A 26,657-nucleotide genomic window follows, 5' to 3' on the forward strand; every position below is an offset into this window, starting at 1 on the left:
TTCCTGAAACCAGCAAGTCATTTCTCATCACCCAGGGGGAGCTGAGGCAGGACAGAAGAGTGGGGGAATCTTGGGGACAGAAGGGATGGGCGCCTCTCTCCCAGGCATCCAGCTGAAGCCTCTGCCAGTGGAGAAGCAAGAATCCAAGCGCAGTGAACTGTATTGCCTTGTCCCGACTGTAGACTAGTTTTCTAGAAGTCTCACCGGAAACCAGAAACCCTTTTTATAGGAAAAACACATATACCAAACTTTGTATTCAACCCAAGCATCTGCCATTTTACCATATCAGATTATCATTCTGTCCAAGGCAACTGGAACCGCTCCAGAATCTCATTATCAAAGGAGAGAGAAGATGAAAAATGAGATTTGCCTAAAGGGTATAAATGCTTAACGTGAATACAGTTGTGATTCGACCTTAAGGAGCCTGTACTTACCTCCACCTGGGTGTCTGATTTCTCTGGCAGAAGCCCACATCATGCTCTCAGGTGTGGCTTTCTCCAATCATGCTTAAACTCATGAAATAGCTTTAATAACATCTCCAACTGTGGGCCAGGGAGATGATGGCTCAGCAGATAAGACCACTTGCAATCCCCAGAATCTGTATAACAGTAGAAAGAGAATACCAATTCTCACAAGTTGTTCTGTGACGTCCACACATGTACTATAGTAGTATAGCTAGCACACAATTATCCACCACACTAATAATAATAATAGTAATAGTAATAAATACCTTGATAATCAAATCTTCAATTTTGCTTCAGAATTGGTTAGTTCTGAAATTTCTTTCTATATCAAAGCCGTGAAGGCTGCCGAGAGTAACAGTGAGGAACTGTCCCTGCTCCCTTTCCTCTCTTAGGCCTCACTCCAGGTCTAAGTTAGCATTGAATTAGCCCTGGAAGCCGAGCTGAGGAGTCGCTTTTTCTTTAGGTTACTGGTGGTCTCTCAGCTTTGGAAAGCTCAAATCCAGTTCATCTGTTTGCCATTGTCAGCAATCCAGCCAACTTATCGGTGGAGAAAGCAAGAAGCGAGAGTATTATAGGACTCTCAAGTCCTTCAGTGGGTGCAGGGGCTGATGGACCCCCAGCCCCGGCTCTGCCTTTCTTCTGAGATGAAGGGTCTTCTGTATCAAACAGAGCTTTTCTTCATTTTCCTAAATATCATAAAAACCTTCAAAAAGTGCCAAAAAAAGTGCCATGAATTTACCGTTTGTCAAAATGCATCTTGCCCCCTTTTAATGTCCCTAGATAATGAATTGTCACAAACTGTTAACATACTGACTGCAGTTTACAGAGGTGAGAGAAACAGTCAGAAATACAGTTAGATGTTTATTTTGTCATCCTGGACAATCTAGGACATTGCACTGCATTAAGAAGATATGGGCTACATTAGATTTATGTCATTCTCAGATTATGATATTCCTAGCTTCTTTTTTCAGGTTTCTGGTTATATTTACTATAACTCTACTCCTCTTTTACGTGTTGCTTCTAGCGGTAATGCAAATTATATTAGTTTGAATATGGTTATCTAAGCTGCTGACAAAAATGACCCCTAAGAATTTATATTACTTCTATTTTTATATATGCATGGTTATTTTTGATTTGTGATCAAAAGAAAGGGCTTTATTCCCATTTTTCATGGTTCATAGGCAAATTTATCTGAACCTATATACCTGCAGCAGTTTGCATGTGTCATGTGTTCTCATGTACATAAGCTGTCATGTGTTCTCATGTACATAGCTGTCATGTGTTCTCATGTACATAGCTGTCATGTGTTCTCATGTACATAAGCTGTCATGTGTTCTCACATACATAAGCTGTCATGTGTTCTCTTGTACATAACTGTCATGTGTTCTCTCATACATAAGCTGTCATGTGTTCTCATACATAAGCTGTCATATGTTCTCATACATAAGCTGTCATGTGTTCTCATGTACATAAGCTGTCATGTGTTCTCATACATAAGCTGTCATGTGTTCTCATGTACATAGCTGTCATGTGTTCTCATACATAAGCTGTCATGTGTTCTCACATACATAAGCTGTCATGTGCTCTCATACATAAGCTGTCATGTGCTCTCATACATAAGCTGTCATGTGTTCTCATGTACATAGCTGTCATGTGTTCTCATGTACATAAGCTGTCATGTGTTCTCATACATAAGCTGTCATGTGTTCTCATACATAAGCTGTCATGTGCTCTCATACATAAGCTGTCATGTGCTCTCATACATAAGCTGTCATGTGCTCTCATACATAAGCTGTCATGTGCTCTCATACATAAGCTGTCATGTGCTCTCATACATAAGCTGTCATGTGCTCTCATGTACATAGCTGTCATGTGTTCTCATGTACATAAGCTGTCATGCGTTCTCATGTACATAGCTGTCATGTGTTCTCACATACATAAGCTGTCATGTGTTCTCATGTACATAAGCTGTCATGTGTTCTCATGTACAAAAATTATTTAAGGTTGTGATACAATATGGAACAACAGCAAACACAAAAAAATAATGACAAGGAATTTGAGAATGAAGAATTATATAAAGTAACATAGTAGATTTACATTATTGAATATCTTTATATATATAAAAATTGTGTTGACACCTTTCTGTCCTTGACACCAGGATATGGCTGTGTAGCCCAGGCTGGCCTCCTACTCCTGCCTTACTCTCCAGCATGCTGAATGGTAGGCATGCTCCCTTTAGCTCAGCTAGACACTTTCCTGGCTGTGGATGTCTGATTAGTGACTCTCCTGGAAGATAAGCACTTGTCAGGACAGAGTCTCCGGGTTGTTGTTATCAGATATCCAAATGAAGAAACTCATCTTTAGATTAAACTGTGCACCAAGAGAACCCTAGGCATGGTGGCAGAGATGGCAGGGGGATTATCTGACAGTGTGGACCTTAAATAACTAAATATGTAATAAGTCAATAAATATGTAAAATTGACATCCAGACACTCTACTGAAGATTTTAGCATTTCCATTTTTCAGGTGGAAAGTAATTTGAAAATGGTGACGGGCAGACAGTACAATGTTCAGTGTTATCTGAGTGATAAGTCAGCATCCTTCACAACTATGCTCTGTTGTGATAGCTAGAGCTCATTGGAATCACTTTCTTCTATTGGAGAAGGTAGTGCAGCTAGACAGGTTCCTTTAACTGTTGTGTGAGCTGGAAGAGCAAATCCCTGACATGTAGCTTACCCTGAGCTTTGGGGACCAGTTTTCATGATGCAGCGTTGCCTTAGGAAAGGCTGCTGTCTTCACTGCCCCTGCCAGCAGTCAGGAGAGCTGGCCCATATAGTGGTTCTGCCTGTTACTCAGCACCCGACTGCTGCTTGTCTCCCAGACTAAAGCATGCCATGTCCACCTCAGCCAGATGACCACAACCACATGTTTCCAGAAGAGCCACGTGACTGCCCCTTCATTATCCTCATTCCTCATCCTGTGTGAGTTTGTAGTGAGGGCACATCATTTAGTGACTGTTGTGTTTAATGCAGAAACTCTGGACAGATGATGAGAGCTGAGGTGGGTACAGCTTTAGTGTTTGGCCTTGAACCTAGAGGAGGTCACACTGAAGCAGTGCGGAGTCCTGCAACGCTTTTCTCCTAGGGCCTCGGAAGCATAGGCTGCGTCCTTGCTTTTACGACCGCAACTGAGTGTGTGCATTTCTCGGGAGTAGTGAGCCAGAACTGTCTCATGTTCTGTTGGGAATGTTTGCAGCTCAAAGTTACCGATCCCAGGAAATACGCATTTCCAAGCCAGCATTTTATTTGGTATCTCTACTGGAAATTTCACTGTGTAAGACTCAAACTAACCATGAATTTTAGTTCAGACTGCTTCCAAAAATTGTTCAAAAATAGTTTAGATAATAAAAACTGTAACTGTCAAATGATTCCATGTTTTTCCATGATGAGAGTTTCTTTTTTCTTTCTAATAAGGCAGGATGATATTTGCCAGCTACCGATACAGAAACCGAGGGGGCAGAGAGATTGCAAAGGCATTCATTTTATTAAACCATTTCAAGGCGAGGAGCCATCAGCTCCTAAAGTCACTAAGACTAGTGTTAGGCTAACAAAGGCAGCATTAAAGACGCTCTGCTGCTGTGGCTCAGTACTGTGCTCTCAGCAGTCACGTCCTGAGGACACATAGCCATGGTCTCTTCTCATTCATCTTTGCATCAAAGTGGACAGCGCTGTTGATGCTTTCCCTGTGGCTCTAAGCTTTCTTCAGGTTGAGTCCACATCTGCCCCGTACTGCTCTGTGGCAGACTACAAGCAATGGCACTGGTACAAGGGGATAGGTGGATAGATATATCAGTTCTTAAGACTGATGCAGGAATTGTCATTCTAGCCCATATTTTAGTGACCAGGGCGAGGCATATGTTCCCGTTCAGAAACAGAGGCAAGGAAGAAACAGAAACCCCCAACTTGATGGATCCAGTTAGGACCTTTCAACGTTCAGATGCAGGATGGCACTTACACGGTCATCCTGGTCCCCACTGTCTGGTGTTTGATGTTGCATTTGTTACAAGGTAGAGTTTGTGCTCAGATTCTGAGTATATTTAACGCAGGCCAGGATAAGCTCTGCTGTTCCATGGTTAGGTGTAATAACTGCATTTTTAAACTGGTGGGTGAGCATGTTGAGCTGTAAGCATCTGTGTGGTCTGCTTTTGTGGATGGACCTGCAGAGCTACTTAGCAGAGAACACAGACCCAGGAAGGTAGGACAGAGTTGGGAACAATTGGGTTTATTACATCTCTAACTCATTCGAGAGAAATTCTTGGATATGACAAGTGCCTATTTTTTCCTGTTGATGATGAAAACCTTGTGAGGCTCTCTCACTCTCTCTATGCCAGTGCTGCCTAACATTCGCGATGGAACTGTAAAAACAGAACAAAATTCCCTCTCACGATGTTAGCAGAAGTAAGCATAAGTGCACTCAGCAAGATTGCCCCCAGGACCTCCAGTCACATAGGACTGTAAAATCGCCAGTATTGTAGTCTTTATGTTATTAGAAAGTGGTTAAAAATCTTGCTGTGAACACAAAAGAAACTAATCTCTGTGTGTGTGCTTTCTATTAATCAGTTTAAAATTCATTTATGGGGGCTGGAGGTATAATTCAACAGGGTTGCTAAAATTATCTCACTTTATTGTAAAGAAAGAGGCAGTCTGTTCATGAAGAGGAATAAAGATTTGAAATCATTTGACAGTTATAATTTTTAGTATCTAAAACGTGTGAAGCCTTGGACCCAATCTCTACTACCAAAGAAGTTTCTGTCAACTGAGTTCTTTCAGATTTAGTATTAATCACAAAACACAAGCGAACAATTAGGTGGTTCCTGATTAAAGTAGAAATTAGAACAATTTTTCAAGTAAACATGACTAATAAGATTATGGATTGCTGTTGCTAGCAGTAGGTGTGAAATGGAAGCTTCAGTGAATGAAGGGGCTTATTTTCATGGTATCTTAGACATAGAGCGTGTTGATCCATGGAGCAGGGAGGATGGGGAAAACTTGTTGGAATACAGCAATGACCAATGGTGTGCTCTCTTCTGGGAAGCCACCCAATCCAATGTCACATTTATAATGAAAAGCAGTGGTACACAAACAGCAATTTGTAGCAGACTAGGAGAAAATGTTTCAAAATTATAAAGAGCTGGAGATGGGCTCCTTTCCTCTTTGCAGAAGTTTTTTTGTTTTTAGTTTTTTTTTTTTTAATCAGTGTTGGTAAGGGTTCAAGTTCTTCCCATGTTCCCATCATTTCTTTAACCCCCAGTGACCTGGTGAGAAGCCAGTTCCTGCTTTACTTGTTTACAGAGAAGGAAGCAGATATAAAAGGGGTTCATATGTTTTAAATTTTCTAGTATTCTGTATATTGCTTTTAAAAGCAAATAAATCTGAGCTGGAGAGATGACTTAGTGGGTAAAGTGGTTGTCACACAATCATGAGGACCTGAGTTCAAATCCCCAAAACCCACATAAAGTACATGGCAATAATTCCAGCAACTCATCTAATATGGCAAGTGGAAACAGGAGGTTTCCTCGGAGTTGCAGCTCTGCTCTCTGGTTTATGAAGTACATGGTGGTGGACAGGGACTCTGGGACAAGGTAGAAGGAAAGACTGGAAGCCAAACTTGTGTCTGACCTCCCATGCACTCTGTGCCTGAACTCATACGTGACCACACACACACTTTAAAACAAGGGGATTGCACCAGCTTCAGGCCTGACGGTTAGCATTCAGTCTGGCATCCAGCATTTGGAGAGCCTCTCCTCCAGGGCAGTCCTGTGATGTTACTGGAAAGGCAGTCCCAGACAATGCCTGTCCTAAGTTGTGGTCACTTCAAGTTTCTGAACCTGTGACTTCATGTGTAAAATAACAGTGATTATGCTTGGCCTGTGTCTCAAGGCTCTCGTTGGATTTGTTTTGCCTACTGCTGTGTCACCGTTGTCTGGAACACTGTCTGCCATGTAAATATTTGTTGAAAGGACAAGTGAAGTAATACAGTGACCTTTAGAGAGGGGCTTCCAGCGTAGATGCTACGTGTGGGACACAGGGTGGTGAGCGCACGTTGCTCACTGCTGAGTGTGGCATACGTACTGCGCCTTTGGAGCACACTTTTGCACGACTTCCACTTCTCATTTGCTTTCTTAGGGACGTGCTTCTCTCACAGAAGAGAAAGAGGTGTTTGCCCATGAACATGAAGAAATGAAGAGCCTAGAAGCCATTGTTCAAAAGATAAAACCAACTGCCCTAATAGGTAAATGCTTTTTTCTTCCTTTTCCTTTAATTTGGCCTATTTAGCATTATTTTGCTTTTTAAAAATTCTAACCTTTGGAATCCAGAAAGAAAATACATTTAAGTAGCGGGGCCTTCATAGGCACTGAGATGTAGTTCAGTCTGCCTTCCTAGTATTCCTGATTTGTGCTGAGGTGTGTGGCCTTTGTGCTGTGTCGTCTGCCAACATCTGCCACAGTTGGCCCTTTTCTCGGCAGAAAGCCCTTCCTGAGTGTCGTGAAAACCCCCTTCCCCTCCAGAGCACTGGTCTGTGCCATGAGATGGTTTTTAGCGGTCATCAGTGTGAAGGGGGTGTTGATGAAGAAAGAAAGGAAAGGCCAGCTGACATCTAGTGGGTAGAGGTCAGTGAAGTTGTTAAAATGTCCTGTGGTGCACAGGGTAGCCTGGCCGTGAGGAACCACGTCCACAGTGTACTAGTTATGCCGTGAGGAACCACGTCCACAGTGTACTAGTTATGCCGTGAGGAACCACGTCCACAGTGTACTAGTTATGCCGTGAGGAACCATGTCTGCAGTATATCAGTCATGCCGAGATCCAGGAGCTCTTCAGGACTTCTCAGGAGACTTCCTAGGCTTGCACCTCTCCTGTCGTTCCTCCTCAGAGACTCAGGCACAGTGCAGTGTGTAGTGGGCATCTGGGCAGGTGATGTGCACCTGCCCTCCCATCCCAGCTTTGGGAAGTGGAGACAGGAGGACAGGACAGGACACCTGTGCTATATGAGACCTGCTTTAATGGTCCATAGAAGACATGCTTAATGTGTTCAAATTCTGTGCTTAAAATCTTGAAGGAAGTTATTTCAGTTTGTTTATATTCCCATGTATGCGTGTCTTTTTTCAATCATAGTCTATTCTTTTTTTTTTTTTTTTTTTTTTTTTTTTTTTTTTTGGTTTTTCGAGACAGGGTTTCTCTGTGGCTTTGGAGCCTGTCCTGGAACTAGCTCTTGTAGACCAGGCTGGTCTCGAACTCACAGAGATCCGCCTGCCTCTGCCTCCCGAGTGCTAGGATTAAAGGCATGCGCCACCACCGCCCGGCTTTCATAGTCTATTCTTAGAGTGTGTTTGCAATAGCTGTCCATGTAGATGGTCCAGAATCACAAAGACCTTTCCTGAGCTTTCGATGTGTCTTACGCAGTGCATCCTTTCAGCTTCCTGCGTTTCACCTTCCTTATGTTAGCTGCTCTATTCTGCTTCCAGCGAGTGTTGATTTCACAATGGGATAAGATGATTAACATTGCCTATAAAGACACAATACCATAGTCTACTCAAGATTGCTTAGAGAGAATATTGGATTTAATGCATTAGTGGTTTAATTTCCTGATACAAATGCTTTGACTAGGAACTCTGTATTGTAAGTCTGTTGTCATGCCTGTGATTTACGAGGGCACTTGTTGAGTTAACCCTGAAGAGATTGGCCTTGAGCAATGTTTTTCATCACTAGACTTCAGTGTACATTCTACAGTTTGTTTAGGGCCTGGTAGAAAGGAGCTGCTATATCTCATTGTTTGGGGACCTGATCCTCTTGATGAACTGACCAGTGACAGTCCCATTCCCCCGTTTCTTCCTTCCTTTTAGGAGTTGCTGCAATTGGTGGTGCTTTCACAGAACAAATTCTCAAAGATATGGCTGCCTTCAACGAACGACCCATCATTTTTGCTCTGAGTAATCCAACCAGCAAAGCAGAGTGTTCTGCCGAGCAGTGCTATAGAGCAACCAAGGTGGGTCATCATGTGTTGGTTAGTTACAGGAAGCCTAGGAAGCCCACAGCATTGATCACGTGCTCTTGACATCATACTTAGTCCATCAAAACTGAAAGATGCGTGAACAGACCCAAGGCGTGAGTGACTGCCTCCTCTTCCTCAGTGTGGAGTCACTCTGCGCATCTTCAATAAATAAGTCGACTTTGTATGTTTTAGTGGTAACTTTCCTTGAGTGACTTAGAAAGTAAGACTTAAATATAAAACATGAAAGGGAAAGAACTTAGTCTTGGATGGTTCCGGAGCTGTCTTCTTTAACTATCTGTTCTCAAGCACCGAAGCATACAAAATGAAACCACAGTTTAGTTTATGCTTAGCTAAATTTCGGGTTTGGATTTTGATGCCATGGGTGGGGATCTGGGCAGCTATGCTGATACCCAGCCAGGCTGTCATAGAATCCTTGGTGCTCAATAGTTTGCTGTTTTAAAAATAAAAAGTTAATTTTATACTGTGCTTGTACTGGCATATATTTGACTGATAGGTTGGCAAAAAGCCTTTAGCGCTCCTCAAATACTTGAGAATATCATTATAAATGAAGTTAGTTTTATGCATCTAAATCCTTTATTTATATAAAATAGTGTAGAGAGGGTGAACATAGCACAAAGTTGTGATGCTGTGCAGAAGCCAGAGCTCGAAGGCTCTTCCTATAAGGAACGTGCCGAGTGCTCATCACAGGAGCAAGTCATGTTTTGACAAGGGGCTATTCCAAGGTTTCTCTCTCTTAGCTGGGACGGCATCAATATTCTAAGTAATTTTAACCTTTATCTCATGTACAGGTTGAGTTTTCTTTACATTCTTCAGTAGCTTTAAATGCTCAAGGGATGCAAACCCAGCCTTTGGAGCAGACTGTAGTGTCGTACCTTGCACACAGGAGGCCCATGATAAGCAAGTGTGTAGTTAATTATTTTGTCTCTATGCATCTCAGCAGTCCTTGTTAGCATAGGAGCTTTTGCCATACAGATACATACTGGTAGATCAGTTTTATAGTTGTGTAGTAAACTTTCAGTGTGTCAGAAATAGATCTCAACATTTTCTTGAGATCTTGCCGAATGCGCTGTAAAACATTGAAAATTACCGTGAGACTGAACAATAGGTAAGTCTAACCTAACATACCACTTCCAATTTCTAGGAACCTGTTGATTTCGTCCTCAGAAGTCTGTAGTTAGAAGCCTCTCTAATGTGGTTGCTGGGCCTGTGGTTGGACCACTGTAGAGAACAGAGTGGTAGCCTTAGGGAATCCTGTGCTATGCCCACTCCTAGACAGACTGATACAGCGCACAGTGGCAAGCATCCCACCTGACCCGCGGGCAGCACCGACACCCGTTAGACTACCTGCGGATGGCTGTTCTCTTCGCCATTGGTGCTCTCTGTCTGTCTGTGTTGCAGGGGCGTGCGATCTTTGCCAGTGGCAGCCCTTTCGACCCAGTCACTCTTCCAGACGGACAGACTCTCTTCCCTGGCCAAGGCAACAATTCCTACGTGTTCCCTGGAGTTGCTCTTGGGGTTGTGGCCTGTGGGCTGAGACACATCACGGACAAGGTCTTCCTCACCACTGCCGAGGTACTGGGAGGAGCTGGCGCGTACCCAGCTCCGTGCTTTGTTTAGTGTCGTGGGTGTCTGTCAAGTGTGAAGAACTCTTAGTAAAGAACTAGGAGTGAGTAGCAGGTCCATAGGAGCCATAGTGAGTCAGGTTTCGTTTCACAGAAGGAGCCTTTAGGTAGTGATAAGCTTTGATGAGATCAGCGAAACAAAAGTATTTTCTTCCCCAAATGGTGATAAGTAACATTTCTCCACTGTGAGCCTTCCTAAAGAATGACCTTTGGAAGTCTGACGTAATATAGTAGAAGTGGCTGTCATCAATGTTTCAGTGCAGAAAGTAGAAGCCACACTAGTATTTAAGCAGAAATGAAATTAAAACGGGGCATTACATGTTTATATGATCACTAAAGGGGCTGCTGAGATGCTCCCGTGGGTAAAGATGCTTGCCATCAGTACTGGAAACCTGATTCAGTCAGTGTTCAGGACTGACATAGTGGGAGAAAAGTATCTCCTGCAGCTTGGTCTCCGACTTCCACATGGGTGCCGTGGCATGCAGGTACCACCCTCCCCCCCGCCCCTCGTAAATAAGTAAAACTGTAATGAGACTGTTTTAGGGAACTACCATAGGAGATGCTGGTTCTTCCCTAGGATTTCAGGAAAGGCCCCTCTCAGAACCCAGGAAATCGTGTACAGTGAGAGCCGGTTTTACCCAGCTGCGGGCTAACAAGTTAGCCATGGTTGCATAGACACTGGCAGAGACAGGGAGCTTCTGCTCAGAGGTGAAGAGCTATGTTTTCCCTGCTGCAAAGATCCTGTGACCACTCCCTTTGCATCCTGAGCCTCCGCAGGATGGTGACAGCGGGTGGCCATGAGTGAGAAACTTGTCGATTTCTCTCAACAAATTAAATGCTTGCTGTATGACATAATAGCTGAACTGAGCCGGATGAAACCTGATTGGTCTAAAGCATGTATCCTGCAAGCATGCAGTTCTTTGCACTGTGAGGAGGCACTCCAAGAACAGGGGCAGATTCCAGTCACTAGCGGGATCAAAGGGCACAGCCTGGCTAGCACCTGCCTCCCTCTGCGGGCTAGATGCCTGGATGCTGTAGCTTTCCTCAGGCATTCCTTCGCAGGGTCAAAAGTTCAACAGCTGGTGTGTCTGTTTTTTAACTCAAAAATATTGTTAAATTCAAATAGATATCTAATTACTAAGAGCATTTTAAGGTTTTTACATAAAGGAAAATATAACCTTTTCTTTTAGGACAAAACAGATGAACTTGAGTCTCTTTAGCCTGTTTTGTTCCTGTAGCTCTAGCGCCCTCTAGTGACAATGTCAAGTAAATACTTTTTATTTCTCATTCATTAATAGTGATGCACTAAAGGTTTTAACCCCAAGTGGATCTCCGTGAGTTCAAGGAGAGTCTGGTCTGCATACCAAGCTTCAGACCAGCCAGAGTTATGTGGTGACACCCTGAGCCAAATATTCTTTTTTCTTTTTGGAAGGAAATAAAAGTAATTGGGTGTGGTGGGTCACTTGGGAGGCCTAGGTGTAGGATTTCAAGCTTTAGAATAGTCTTGGCTGTGGAGAGCTCCAGGTCAGCCTGCACTGCACAGGGAACACCAAATCCAGACAAAGGAAGAGAAAGCAGCGCTGTGCTCAGCTGAGCTCTCCTCACTGCGAGTTTTCTCTCGGCTGCGTCTTGGCCTCCAGTTATCTCATATTTTATAGGACACTCTCTCCCCTGCTTGTTTTCCTTGTTTCTTCATCTCCCTTCTAATTAAGACCCTGTGTGTGTGTGTATCTGTCTGTCTGTCTGTCTGTGTTCGTCCACGCACATGCAATTTAGGGTGTTTTCCACTTTGCTTTCCACCTAGTATTTGAAGACAGGTCTCTCACTGAACCCGGGTTTGGGTTTGGGTGGGCTGGCTGTCCAGCAAGGTCCACCCATCTGCCTCCCGAGCAATGGGGTCCTTAGTATAAGCTGCAGCTCCGTGCCGCCCCTCCCCTGCTTAGGGCTGAGGTCCGCCTCAGGCCGTCGTGCTCCTGGGGCTCTTCTGGACTCAGTCATCTCCCAGCCCCTGGGCAGTTACTGTTGAAACGCTGACACTGACTTTTCTTCCTGTTTGGTCTTTGTTCTTGAGAACCACTTTAACTAAAGAGGTCGCTCTCTTTAAAGCTTCTCCAGATGCCAGGAACAGCTAGTGCAGTGCTAACATGGAGTAGAAGCCGTACATGCACACTGTTGAGTCCAGCAACACCAGACACAGTGTAACAGGAAGAACAGATCCCGTGCTGTGGACGCCCATTGTCAGAGGGCCTAGAGAAGGCTGTCTGGATGGTCTGGTCCAGCTAACCAGCGAACTGAAGTAACAGATGAACTTGCTTTATTTGACAAGCCCAGGCTTATCACTTTTAGTATTATAGCAAAAACAAACACAAAACAAAACCAAAACATAAAAAAAAAACATTGGTTTGAAGGTTCTGGAGACATGGCTTGGTGGGTAAGAGGACTGGCCACTTTCCCGGAGGACCTGGGTTCAATTCTCAGCCTACATTGATGTGGGATTCCCCTCTGAAGGCTGTGAATATGCTTTATTACCATTGGTTAGTAATTGGGCCTATAGCAGTGCAGAATAGAGTAAGGCTGGAATTCCAAGTAGATAGAGGAGGAAAGAAGGTGGAGTCAGGGAGATTTCCATGTAAGCATTGAAGGAGACAGACACTATAGAATCTTGCCAGTAAGCCACGAGCCTCGTGGTAAAATATAAAATAATAGAAATGGGCTAATTTAAGATGTAAGAACTAGCTAAAAATACACTTAAGCTATTGGCCAAACAGTATTGCAATTAATATAGCTTCTGTGTGATTATTTCGGGTCTGGGGAGTTGGAAAACTGACGAGCATCCTTCACCTACACCACATGGTGCCTCACTGCCATCTGTAACTCCGGTTCTAGGGAGTTTGACATCTTCTGTTTTCCAAGGGCACCAGGCATGGGCACATGCAGTGCTTAGACATGCTTGCAGGCAAAACAACTCATATGTTAAATATAAAATAATAAAAATTTAAATGCTAGTTTGGTTACATATGAAACTGGAAGTCTCATAGACTGGATCAGATCTGAAAGGTTATTTCTGGATTCCTAAAATTTTGTCTTTTGTTGTATGTGTGAGTAGTGTGTGTGGATGTACTTAGGCAGGTGTGAGTGCGTGTGTGTGCGCAGGTGTGTGAAGGCCAGAGACTTTGAGTCCAGAACTTACTAGTTGGCTAGACTGGCTGGCCAGGGCGCTAGGGACAGAGGTGTGTGGGTGGGCGCGATCCTCTTGTCTCTGCCTCTAGTGCTAGGTTACAGGCATGTGCCACGGCAGGGGGTGGGGTGTGTGTGTGTGCAGGTGCTGGGACTGAGCTCTGACTCTCATGACTGTGCAGCAAACATTTTACTTCCCAAATCATCTTTCCAGTCTCTGTTCCTGAATCTTCTTTTTAATTATAAAGAGATTTTTAACTTTCCTGGTGCTGGTAACCAACAATGCAGCTCAGTTCAGTCTCCACAGCCTGTGTAGTGTGCAGCAATACATCAGAGTTGTGTTTGCATTAGCATGCATTTGACTTGGTGTGTGGGTAGGAACCCTTTGCTCTCTTCAGATATTTGAAAATTCTACTGTAACACAACAGGGCTAAGTTCTCTCTGAGACTTTGGTCTCGGACATGGATGTAAACAACACAGAGTTGCATCACTGTACACAAACAGGGCCTGACAGTTCTGCTTTGTGCAGAGTGTGTTTGTCTCAGAGGGAATGAGCCACTCCATTGTTTCTGTCTCCTGTTTGGGGTAGTTCTTGTGTCCTTAGTGATTTAGTGATTTAGAGTCTTTAAAAAAATTTTTTTTCATTTTCTGTGTTCAGTGTTTTCCTTGCTGTATGTAAGTACACTGTGTGTGGCCTTGTGCTCATGTACCAGAGGATCCATGGACCTGGAGTCGTAGACAGTTGTGAGTTTCCATGTGGGGGTTAGGGATTGAACCCTGGTCCTCCAAAAGACCAGCTGGAGCTCTCAGTCTCTGGGACACCGCTGTAGTGTCAAGGCAGGTTTTCCTTTCCCCTTTCCTTTCCTTTCCTTTCCTTTCCTTTCCTTTCCTTTCCTTTCTTCTGTCTTGTTTGTTTTTGGTTTGTTTATCATTGCTGTTGTTTTTGAGGCAGGCTCTCAGTGTAACTGACTGGCCTGTAACTCACTATGCAGACCAGGCTAGTTTCCTAGCTTCACACTCACAGGATTGTCCGCCTCTGACTCCTGAATGCTGGGTAAACGTGTGCACCAGCACACCCAGCTAGGTTCTAATCCCGTGTGTAGGTTGGGAGTTCCCTGACATTCCTCACTAGGCCTTACATCCGTACATGAGGAAAACCACACAACCCATGAGCTGTCCCTGCCTGAGCTCTGCAAAGGAGTGGCTGTCAGTGTGAGTGACTGGTTCCTTCCCCTGCTTTGTTTTGTGGGAAATGGCACAGCCACTCGGGTGGTAGGACATTTAATGCCTCTGGCTAAAGTTTGGGACCCGGGTCACCATCTCTGGGGCAAAGGGAAACTTGGGTTTACTACCATGTAACAAAAGCAAGAAATTAATTAGTTAAATGAATTTATTATATTACCAGAGTTAATATTTTCTAAGTCTGGGTGTCTTAGTCATTGTTCTATTGCTGTGACCAGATACCATGACCACGGCCAAGGCAGCTCTTCTAAGAGACAGCATTCAGTTGGGAGCTTGTTTATGGTGTCAGAGGGTTAGTCCCTTGTCATCATGGCGGGGAGCTCCATCTGCTCTGTAGATAGGCAGGCTGGGGAACTGGGCATAGTGGCATGGGCTTTTGAAATCTCAAAGCCCAGTCCCAGTGACACAGCCCCTCCAAAATGTCCACACTTCCTAATCTCCCAAAGAGTTCTTTAGCAGGGGGTCGATCATGTAACTATTTGAGCCTATGGGGGTCATCCTTATTCAAACCACCACGCCAGGTTATCATTTTTTATATAATAAAATTGCGCTAATCCAGTACTAGTTGTACAGTTGATTACTGCTTCTCCCCACTCTGGCTTTGCCTGGTTGTTCCTGGTGAGAAGTTCTCAGCCACCCACAGTGCCCGTGTATTCCATTTCTCTTTTCTGTGCACCCCCAGGCTCAGGGCAGGTTGTCTCAGCATCTACTCCACATATCTGGGATCTCCATGCTATCTGCAGCGTCTGCCCTGTGTGTGTGTGTGTGTGTGACTCCCAGTTTCTCCTCAGCCCCTTAGTCAGGCCTCCTGGCCTCACCAGTGAGCCTTCTGTCACCTTGACGATTAGCTCACGTTTCTCCTGCAGCCCAGGCTGTCTCCTCTAGTATCTCCTTTTGTTCTGCATATTACCTGACTGCCCTGGAGACTTCTGTAGGTGGAGCCAAGCTTGTGCTTGTTGGTGGTGCTGTAGGTGCTTGTTGGTGGTGCTGTAGGTGGAGCCAAGCAAGTCCTATTGGTGAGCTGTCTTTGAAATAACTGCCTGGGACAAAGGCAGGAGTATCACCATGAGGTCAAGATCAACTTGGTCTACTCTCTAGTTGCAGACCAGCCAGAGCTTCATAGTGAGGCCCCTTCTCAAAAAGAGCGACAGCTCGTTCACTTGGGATTATAGGACGGAGGTTTTCTGATCCCAGAGCCATGACACAGGGCTTAAGACACATCCAAATTTGTCTCTGATTCCCCCATTATAATAGTAATCTGGATATGTAATAAAAAATAAGTAAAATTAAAGAATATTTAAGGTTCTAACAGAGCTGGGGTGTAGCTCAGTGGTAGAGTACTTGCCTAGTGTCTACCAAGCCCCAGGTTTAATGCAGAGAGAGAGACTGGGAGACAGAGAGAGAGAGAGAGAGAGAGAGAGAGAGAGAGAGAGAGAGAGAAACTATTTGTTGCCAGTGAAGGTTTTCTGTCTCAACTCTGCCCCAGCATTTCTGCTCAAGGCCCGGCTACGAGCTGACCTAGACTGACCTGTGCAGTGACTTAATTGTCACTCTGTCTGGAGCTAGGGAGTGGCTTAGGGAGAGAACTGGGGAGGTTGGCTACGTAAGGTGATAACCAAGGGTCTGGGTAAAAGTTAAGTCCCTTCGCAGGGTATAACTGAGCAAGCTCTCTTAGCTCCTGCGTGAATCCTGAGTGATGAGCGGCACTGGGTCTGCCCTGGCTAGCTGCCCTCGTCTTCATCCGTTCCTCTAGGAAATATCCAGTATGTTATGGTTTACTGTGAAGAACTGAACCAGCAGGGAACCTGGATTCTCCTCTGTTTCACTCTTGGTGTGACCGCAACGGCTGCCATGGCATAGCTTTTCTGTTGATAGAGGGGCATATTAGGCAGTCACTTCATGTGATAGTTTTCGCACATGGACATTCCCTTAGTTATCTGTATATTTACCACGAGTCCTGTGATGTCTAATCATTTTTACTGCTTTTCTCTTTTAAAGGTCATATCTCAGCAGGTGTCAGATAAACACCTGGAAGAGGGCCGGCTCTACCCTCCTCTGAGTACAATTCGAGATGTCTCATTGAAAATTGCAGTGAAGGTAAAAACCACGTAGCCTTGTTGTTTTTCCTCCCTAGATATGTGTTGTTGCAATTTTACATGCCTGCTCGCATGTGCGGTCATTTTGTAGGACTCAAGGGAATGAGGCCTGGTGAGGGGAGCGCTGGGGGAGCTGCATGTCATCCTCAGGGATGGCTGGAAACATGGGGCTGGTTGTAGATTTGCCCTCCATTTTCCTCCTGCGACTTACATTTCATTCCAGCTGGTCAGGCTTCTCCGGTTCGCCTTACTGTAGCTCTGTATAGTGGTTTATAGTTCCACAGACTCACTGGAGTGACATTTACACCTGCAACCTCCTGCCACGTCCCTGTTTAGGACTTAGAACAGCGGTTCTCAACCTCCCTCATGCTGTTACACTTTAATACAGTTCCTCAGGTTGTGGTGACCCCGTCCACATGATTTGTTACTGTTAGGAATCGCGGTGAAAATATCAGTGTTTTCCCGCGGTATTCTTTCCGACTGCGAAGGGGTCGCAACCCACGTGTTGAGAACCACTGACTTAGAGCATGATGAAAGACAGTGTCAGGGGACATAGGGCCCCTTTGGCAAGTTATTAATCCTGACGATAAAATAATTCAAACTCTGAATCAAAAGGGATCTCAAGGGGGCTTCACTGGGATTTGAGGAAAAGACATCTGGGCAGGCAAGCTGGGCTCTTAGTGGGAGGCGGTGCTGGATGAGAGAGGAAACCATACCTGGTCATCTAGGGGTCAAGAAAGCAGGCAGACCTTTAATCCCAGCACTGGGGAGGGAGAGACAGGCAGATCTCTGTGAATTCGAGGCCAGCTTGATCTACAGAGCAAGTTTCAGGACAGCGAAAGATACGCAGAGGAAAAAAAAGCAGGCAAGTTCAGCAGAGGGCATTAGTGATCAATTACATGTGTGTGTACTAGTGGGGGTGCGGGGAGAGTGCAGTGTCAGGGCCAGAGGAACAGGTTCTGTTTTCTCAGCCAGAGCTCAGAGAGGAGGCAGCCTAGCAGTGTTCTGTCAGTAGCTGCAGCCAGGAAGAGGCTCCTGGGATGAGCAGTGACCCCTTTCTTCAATAAGGGGTCCTGACCCTCCCATCTTCTAGCATGTCTGCATTCAGGTGTGCTGTGTTTCTTCCCACCTTCTGGCTTCATCCTGTTCTTTGTTCTTTAAGAGTTATTGTTTGGGCCATCTTGTAATTCTCCATAAATCCATCATGCTGGCCGCACCATGGTGAGGCAGCAGAGGCAGGGTATTTCCGATGGGATGGCATGGTGGCTGTGCACTGGGATCTCAACACTCTGTTCTCTAGAAGGAAACAGCGTCAGGCTGGGTTCACCATAGTCTGAAAGGCAGCATCCATCCCTGCCTTTCTTAGTAATCCTTCTCTGACAGGAGTGACATACACAGAAGACACACACTGCTGGAGTGTGATTACACACTCTTGGTGTTGGCTAATAGCTTATTTAACCCAAACACTAGTTTTTGTATGTATATGAGTGAGTGTGTCCATTTTAAATTCTGTCAGACTTGATAGTAGGAACTGAAATGTTTTATTTTCTTCAAAGCTATATAATCCTTTTTTGTTGCTGTTTTTTGAGACAAGGTTTTTCTGTAACCATGTAACCCTGGCTGTCTTGGACCTCACTTTGTAGACCAGGTTGGCCTCCAACTCAAGAGATCCAACTGCCTCTGCCTTCTGAGTGCTGGATTAAAGGTGCGCATCACCAAAACAAACAAACAAACAAACAAACAAATAAATAGATGGAAAAATTTATTGTTTTGGAGTTTGGGAATAGAGCAAGTCTTGAAATCTCAAAGCCTGCCCAGTGGCACATCTCCTCTAACAACGCCATTCTTTTAAGCCTCCCCAAACAGTTCTAAAAACTTGGGACTAAGTGTTTAAACATATGAGCAGCCTATGGGGACCATTCTCCTTCAAATGACCACACATGGTTTTTCAAATTGTAAGGAGGTGCTTTTGATGTTTTTCCTCTTCCTTACCTGGATCATAGGAGGTGGAGCTTAAAGCTGAGCATTAAGGTAGGGCCCATCCCCAATGACCTCCAAACCTGCTAATGTCTTATTAGCTGCCTAACATGGGAAAAACAGTGAGGACAAAGAACTCAAAAACAACTGTGGGGACAGATGAGCAGCAGCAGAACTTGGCCAGGAACTGAAGTTAAAATACAGCTTTTAGGATGGCCCTAATCCACTTCACTTCTGTTCTTAAAAGAAAAAAAATTGGACAGCAAAAAACACCATAGATGAGCATATACAGAGAAGACTCCAAGGATGCAGCAGGAAAGCAGCCACCAAGTCAAGGCACAGACCTGAGAAGCCAAACTTACTGGCATCTTGACCTGGGGTGTACAGCCTCCACAGACTATAGACAGATGATAGATAAACAGACAGACAGATGATAGATAGATAGATGGACAGATAGATGGATAGATAGATTTTTTTAAATTTTCTGTTTAAGCCACCCAGAATGTGGCACTTGGTTGTGTCAACTATGGCAAACTAGTACAACCACATCACTAAGGCAATCCCACTCATCTGTGCTAGAGAAAATTTCGCTGCCTTTCTGAAGTACTCCTGGTGAAGGTACCAGCCTAGAAGTTTATATGTGGGCCAAAACAAACTTGATCCCTAACAGTTTGTTTAAACTGGATATGGTTGGCATTTTCAACCTCTGGCCACTAGGGGTCAGTAGCACCTGCACAGTTTCAACTGTGCAGTCAAAAACAAGCAAGTCAAAAGGTAGCTGGACATTGTTAGGTCTTCTTGCATACCAAACTTCCTATTTGAACTTCAGGAGTTTACACTATCCCAAGTTTACCTAAATAACAGCGTATACGAGGCACATGTTGTCGTTTACCTTGTTGATTGAGGGTGTAGTCTACAAAATAAGCACTTCAAAAAACTTCAGCTGATAGTGTGAGTGTCTGTATTTTATGGAAAAACAGCCTCATATTTTGTTCTGATCTATATCAGTTTTTAGTTTCAATTATTTGTGTGCTGTACAGCATGCTATCATTTTAGGTTTATTTTGATAAGTTAAATGAAAATGAGGTAGCATACAATTAGAAGTAAGAAAGCAGGGGCAGTAGAGGGAATAAAGACTCGTGGATCCTGAATGATGTGGAGCCCGAATCTGTATTACTTAGAATACTGGGCAGTCACCTCCACAGAAGCTGAGCACTCAGAGTGGAGAGCCAGTTTCAGGAAGGAAGCTGCTAGAAGGGGCTGCAGGTTTGAGGTCCCCAGGTATATCCAGATGTATAATTCTGTCGTGGAGATGGAGAGGACAGAAACATAAAGAGGGACAAGAAAGAAATATCTGCTTGTCCTCTGCAAATGGTGAGTGGGGCGGCAGGCGTGGCTGTGGGTGCTGAGAGAGTGCTGTGCACGGGGCAGTGAGCTGGAAGATGCTCTTGCTGTGACCGGAAGGCTGGAGAGAGCACAGAGAGACTGGACCTTAAGTCCAGGCTAACCAGCAGCAAGGCATGTCAGGACTGTCTGAGAAAACTGACTCTGTTCACGCCTAAATCTCTGCTACTGGGGCTTTCCCTGGTTACTAGTATCATTTCCCCCCCCCCCCCACCTGTGATTTACAGTTGCATTTTCATTTTCATCTTGCTTTGTCTGTGGCTTTTACTGTAGTACAAATTAAAGATTAATTTTTGAAATGGATAAAAACTTGATTTGTGTTCAATATCACCTTCTCACTATTAAAACTATTCTCACTATTATTCCTTGTTTCTAGATTGTGACAGATGCATACAGAGAAAGGATGGCCACTGTGTATCCTGAGCCCCAAAACAAGGAAGAATTTGTCTGCTCCCAGATGTACAGCACCGATTATGACCAGATCCTACCTGATTGTTATTCTTGGCCTGAAGAAGTCCAGAAAGTCCAGACCAAAGTCAGTCAGTGACTACAGCAGCTAGAATTTTTACCCTTGCTGATAAGACCCTGAAGTTTTCATAGTTTCTAAGGTTGGAATCTTTATGATGATTCACAGTGTACTTAGAATAAGGTGATGTAGTTTAACAATCAGACCGTGGACGTCTGTTGAACTAGGGTAAACCTCACAGTGCAGTTTTATTTTACTGATTATTTATGTTTTCCGTTTTAATTATTCTCTTTACAAATTCTGTTCAAAAGCTATTGTACCTGCTGCTGAGAAACTCGTCGCTGATAACGTAGGAAGCCAATGGAAGAACCAAATTAGTAATCAGCTAACATAGTGGAACTTGATCACATCAATGCCTACAGTTCTTTCTTGGCCATTTTGTTAAAATCTTTTAAAAAGTAAACCCAAACTTAGGCATAGCTGAACTTTTACTAAACAAAAACACTACTTGGCTGCCTAGAGAAAGTTCTTCTCAGGACGTTTATTCCCAGCCTCCGTTAGCCGTGTTCTTTTTGCACAACTGAACTCTTTCACTCCTCCAGGGAAGCTAATGCTGTTTACAGTGCCTGTACAGCCTTAGATCTCAACAGTCTTCTGCTACTGTTACATCCCAGAGAGTAAAGCTCTCATCGCTTTGGTTTTGAGCCCCAGGCCCTCCACAAAAGCTCTTTCCCTCATCTCTGACCAAACACTTTGCCCAGTTCCTGGCCCTGCTGAGAGACTGGGATGTTTTGTTAGCGTGGCCTGGACAGTGAGAAAGACCACAAGGAGAATCCTTGCGAAGGAGCTCCGAGGAGGCCTGCTCCGAGACAAGGGTGTCAGAAGCAAGACCATGGCTCCCAGATAAGCTAGGGATCCATGAGAGTCGTGTGCCCTAATGTCCCTCTGGTTAGCTCAGGTAACTGAGAACTCACAGTGTGAGTGGCTACATCTCCTATGTCTAACTCTCTATCAGATGCCAAAATATGTTAATTTCTAAACCATCCGGTGAGGGAGAATAACCATGTCCCAGGCTGTGTTAATTTACTGGAAAAATTGATGATGGATCCTACCTCAGGTTCGAGAACATTCTGCATATCCAGAAACACTTGTCGTTTTGAAGTGATGCTGTAAAGCCTGCATGGTGTTTCAGACGGCCCCTCTGGAAAGTGAGCTCCTCGAAGGTGAAGGCTACCCAGATTCTTTCAAATGTGAGGTGAAAAAGTGGAGAGTTTCTAATGGCAACTTTGGGTTAAGGGTTTCCTCCGTGTATTTGGGAAAGATTCAGAATTCCTATCAATTTCTTGTCTGTTTCCGTGTTGTCAAATAGTTTTAACTGAATGTATTTACCTATGCAAAAGATTTATTAAAGCATAGAAAACATGAATAACATTGTAAATAATTGTCATTTTTCTTAATATATTGCTGCTGTTTACAGTGATATTTGTGGGTCAAATGAGAAGTTATTATTATTTTTTTGTTTTTGTTTTTATTTTTTTGAGACACAATTTTCCCATGGAGCTCTTGCTATTCTGGAACTAGCTTTGTAGACCAGACTGGCCTGGAACTCACAGAGATCCCCCTGCCTCTGCCTCCAGAGTGCTGGGATTAAAGGTGTGCACCACTACCACCTGATTTATTAAGCATTTTAAAAAGAAGATTTATTTTGTATGTGTGTGTGAACACGTGCACATGTGCTTTTGCTCTGGTTTTCTCTGGTGCCCACAGAGGCCAGAAGTTGGTGTCAGAGCCCCTGGAGCTAGAGTCACAGGTATTGTGAGCCCCTCTCCCATGAGGGGCTGGGACCTGAACTGGAGTCCTCTGGAAGAGCAGTAAGTGCACAGTTGTAACCTCTGACCCATGTCTACAACTCCAAGGTATTATGAAGTTTTAAAATATTCTAAGAACTGCTTATTCCCATGTAGACTTCCTTTAATATGTGTGTAAGCAAGTGTGCTGGGTGCTGTGCGTGACCTTGTCCTGTCCTAGGAGAGATGGTGAAGGTGGCATTAGACGGTTGCTCCCTACATGGCAAGCAGTGTGTAGCTGGTTGTTTTACTCTTAGTTCTTTGGGGCCTACAACCCAGCTCCCAAATAAACCACATGGATGATGCTGCTTTCTTATGAATGCCAGGCCTTAGCTTGGCTTATTTCCTGCCAGCTTTTCTTATCTTTAATTATCCCATCTATCTTGCTTCTGAGCTTTTATCTTTCTCTATTTCTTTATGCCTTTATTTACTTCTTTCTCTGTGGCTTGCTGTATATCTGGGTGACTGGCCCTTAATGTCCTCTCTTTTTTTTTTTTCTTGTTCCTAGATCTCTTCTTCCCAGATTTCTCCTGTTTATTCTCTCTGCCTGCCAGCCTTGCCTATCCTTTCTCCTGCCTCGCTGGCCATCCAGCTCTTTATTAGACCAATCAGGTGTTTTAGGCAGACAAAGTAACACAGCTTCACAGAGTTAAACAGATGCAACGCAAAGAATGATGCAGTCCATCTTTGCATCATTAAACCAATGTTCCACAGCATAAACAAATGTGATACATATGAATAATATTCTACAACATCAGTGCATCATCTCATCCGCTGTATCCTGGTGGGTTCCTCATGAGGTTGATAGTTTAGTCACTTGTCAGGCATGCAGATCTCAAAAACAACGGAGGCAGGATCTGAGTCCACGTTTGTAGGGATAAGTCCCGCCCCTTAAGGGGCGTGTTCGCCTCGGGCTAATGTCTGCCTATAAATTTGGCGAGCAAGCTCCGAGCTCTCGCTTCTGCTTTCCTGGTCTCCGCGGGAACGGTGGTTCTGTAAGTCTATTTCTACATTAAAGCTATATATATATTTTTACACTCTGTCTGCATTCGTTTACGCCGCTACACACGTTGGCCGTCTTCCTGCCCTCCCCTTCCACTAGTCTCCTGCAGTCTTCCAGCGCTGCCCTGTCAGGAGGGGATTCTCAAGTTTTCTAGTAGCGTGATTAAAAACATTGGAATTCATGTTAATAACCAATATATCTAAAATATTACTTCAAAATATAATTAATATAAGCATTATTGAAGTGTTTTGTTGGGTTGATACCAAATGTTTCAAAGGCAGTATGACTTTACCCTGATCAGTCAGTCAGACCAGCCACAGGCTAGCCTTTTCCTCATGCACCCCCTGCCTGCTGTGTCAGGCGCCCAGTGCTGGACTGCCAGTACACCATCCCAGCCAGCGTGAGACTGTGCTCTTCTCTGGGTGCTGTAACGCAAAGGCATTTCACCCCAGAAACAATCCTTACATTCGGGACAATCCTATATGACGAAGGCTACAGTAATGGCAAGGCTCTCTCTCACTATAAAAGCATTCTGCTGGCTTACGTTGTGCTCAGGGGAGAGCCATTTCATTTTGTAGTGCTCCCATTTTTATCTTGTGACTTCCAGAGTCATCAAAAGGACAAGAAGACGTGGAGCATTAATGCAGGGGCTTCTCCCTGCACTGTGCTGCCTGTCACTCAGCCACATGGCTGCAATACAGAAGCATGCTGTCCTTTTTTGGTCCACGGCTGCAAGAGGAAGCAGATAAGATGACAGTGTAGCATTGACTTTGCCATAAGTCAAGTTTTTATTTATGTTTCTAAGGAAGTGAGTAAATGCATTCTAATCTATGTGGGGGAAAAAGATCGCTCCAGTCATACCAAGATAAGCCCTGCTCCTGTAAAGCAGTGCCTGAACTAACTAAAGCTGTTACCAGTCCTGACCTAATGTAAATCCTACGTAAGTTTCACAGCTTCCCACCTGATTCTATAAGAAATGTCATGAAGTACTCATGTTTAGAAGAAAAAATGCTCCGTCCTCTTTGAAAAAAAATGTTCAGTATACAATTACAAAGGAAAAATAATACAGAAAAAGCATAAAGGTATGATCCTTAATTAGAAGGGGAAACTTGGCATAAAATGACAGATCTGCCTTGTGTTATCACACAAGATTTTGAGAATAAATACTATAATAATGTGATTAAAATTCAGGGGAAAGGTAACAATAGATTTTATCATAAACACAGGGTATAAAGAACTAAATGGCTCAAGCCAGACAAAATCCCAGGATGAATAAAGGCGGCGTCACTGAGTCCCACCCCTAGTAGGGGACCTGTTGACATCTGATAGTTGCTGGGAGAGGGAGAGACAGTCCTCTCTAATGGTGTGATCCCGGTAGGTGGACAGCTCTCCAGTGCAGGCTCCACACCCAAGTTGTGTTTGGGCAGCACAGATGAACTCAGTAGGTTTAGCGAGAGAGGAAAACACTCTGGATGGGTGGGTGGGGAGGCCGTGGGGAATCTGAGAGGAGCTGGGGGAGGAGAGTGAATGGGAAAGAAAGATTTTGTGTGAAACTCTTAGAAAAGTAATGAAAGTATCATTTTAAAAGGACATAACTGAAGTCATTGGAGGCTTACATCAGTTAGTAGAAGAAAGACCCGTAACCTTAAAGGCTGGTCATTAGAAACTGTCCAGATGAGGGCTGGGGTGGTAACTGAAGTCATTGGAGGCTTACGTCAGTAGAAGAAAGATCCGTAACCTTAAAGGCTGGTCATTAGAAACCATCCAGATGAGGGCTGGGGTGGTAACTGAAGTCATTGGAGGCTTACGTCAGTTAGTAGAAGAAAGATCCGTAACCTTAAAGGCTGGTCATTAGAAACCATCCAGATGAGGGCTGGGGTGGTAACTGAAGTCATTGGAGGCTTACGTCAGTAGAAGAAAGATCAGTAACCTTAAAGGCTGGTCATTAGAAACTGTCCGGATGAGGGCTGGGGTGGTAACTGGATGGTACAGCTCTAATCTAGCATGGACAAGGTCCTGGGTGCAGTCCCTGCCAAACAAACACAAAATCAATCAATCAAATAAACAAACAAACCAAAACCCCAGATGATTGTACATCAGTATTTTGCAGCAGTCATGGAGACATGTAGAATTAGTTCTCAGCACAAGCTGGCCCAGTGCAGTGAGAATCCTTTTGCCTGTAGGAATGTAAATATGTCTCCTTCATAATGAAGGACACATTGTATACTTCATTCCTCTTTCTAGAGAAGGGAACCCATGGTGTTTGATGGACTCTTTGGACAGAATTTGGCCAGGTAGCCCAGGCTGACCTCAAATTTGCATCCTTCTGACTCTGCCTTTGTCTTCCATATGCTGGGATTATAGACCGGTAAGCTCAATAGTTGGCTATTTGGGGACTTTAGAAAAATTGGTATGCATTGCTTAAACCCTTTTATGGATTGATCCAAATGCCTCTAGCTTTGACTGGGCGTGGACAGAGAGGGGTCTTTTAGAAGATGACTTACTGCAGTGTTCTTCCACATGGGCCTTATGAAGGAAAACTAAATTGGTTTAGTTTCTCTGACAAATCAGGATTCTGCATAAAACCTGGGTTTTGGAGTAAAACGATGTCCCTTCAGGATATAACTATTCTATAGAATTACAATAGGGCATTTGCAGTAAAAGCAAAAAAAAAAAAAAAAAAACCCAAAAAACAAAAAACCCAAAAAACTCCTTGAATTGGTACCCTAGGAGTCCCTTTGAGTTTTGATCTCTCAGCTTAGTTACATGAGAACTCAATCTCACAGGTAACATGCTTGCCTTGGATGGCCTGTTAGCTAAGGCTCTCCCTGCTACTCACCCAAGTGTCTTCAGCTTTTAGTGAAGATTCAATATATCAATAAATAACAAAAGACAAATACACTCTTGAGAAACTGCCTAACTCAGTAAACTTCAAGGAGACCTTGATTGTTATGAACAAGTATTATTCCCAAATAGCCATTTAAAGATTTTAACTTAGAATATCACTAGCAGCTGAGGAGGTGCGGAGAAGCTGGGTATTTAGGGGGCCAGAGATGCTCCTGGTAGCAGGAACTCAGGAGCACTTCTCCCTGGGGCTGGGGCTGGGGCTGGCTGGTTCCAGTTACTTCTCTGAACTGTACAGAAGAAGGGACTGTTCCCAAAGCCATGTATGCATGAGCGAGGTTGGTGTGTGTTCCTGTTGCTCTGGGCACACACAACAGCCGTGTGCTGTGGGTTTTGAATGAGATCTTATGTATGTACATATGTGTGTATACATGCATGTGCAAGC

The 26,657-nt window shown here is 44.1% G+C and overlaps 1 protein-coding gene across 1 annotated transcript in view; it reads left to right on the forward strand.

The window, feature by feature from the left end:
• Window positions 1-21,944, forward strand: part of Me1 (malic enzyme 1) — a 122,781-nt gene extending 100,837 nt beyond the window's left edge. The window contains exons 10-14 of the mRNA XM_041679649.1: window positions 6,650-6,755; window positions 8,365-8,507; window positions 9,933-10,106; window positions 16,574-16,672; window positions 20,429-21,944. Of these exons, the coding sequence (XP_041535583.1) occupies window positions 6,650-6,755; window positions 8,365-8,507; window positions 9,933-10,106; window positions 16,574-16,672; window positions 20,429-20,599 (693 nt within the window). The 3' untranslated portion in view covers window positions 20,600-21,944. The remainder of the gene's footprint in view (window positions 1-6,649; window positions 6,756-8,364; window positions 8,508-9,932; window positions 10,107-16,573; window positions 16,673-20,428) is intronic.
• Window positions 21,945-26,657: the final 4,713 nt, after the last annotated feature.

Source organism: Microtus oregoni, unplaced genomic scaffold (genome assembly GCF_018167655.1).
Source record: "Microtus oregoni isolate MIOR12 unplaced genomic scaffold, Mior012 000032F_ref0000030, whole genome shotgun sequence".
NCBI classification, from domain to species: domain Eukaryota; kingdom Metazoa; phylum Chordata; class Mammalia; order Rodentia; family Cricetidae; genus Microtus; species Microtus oregoni.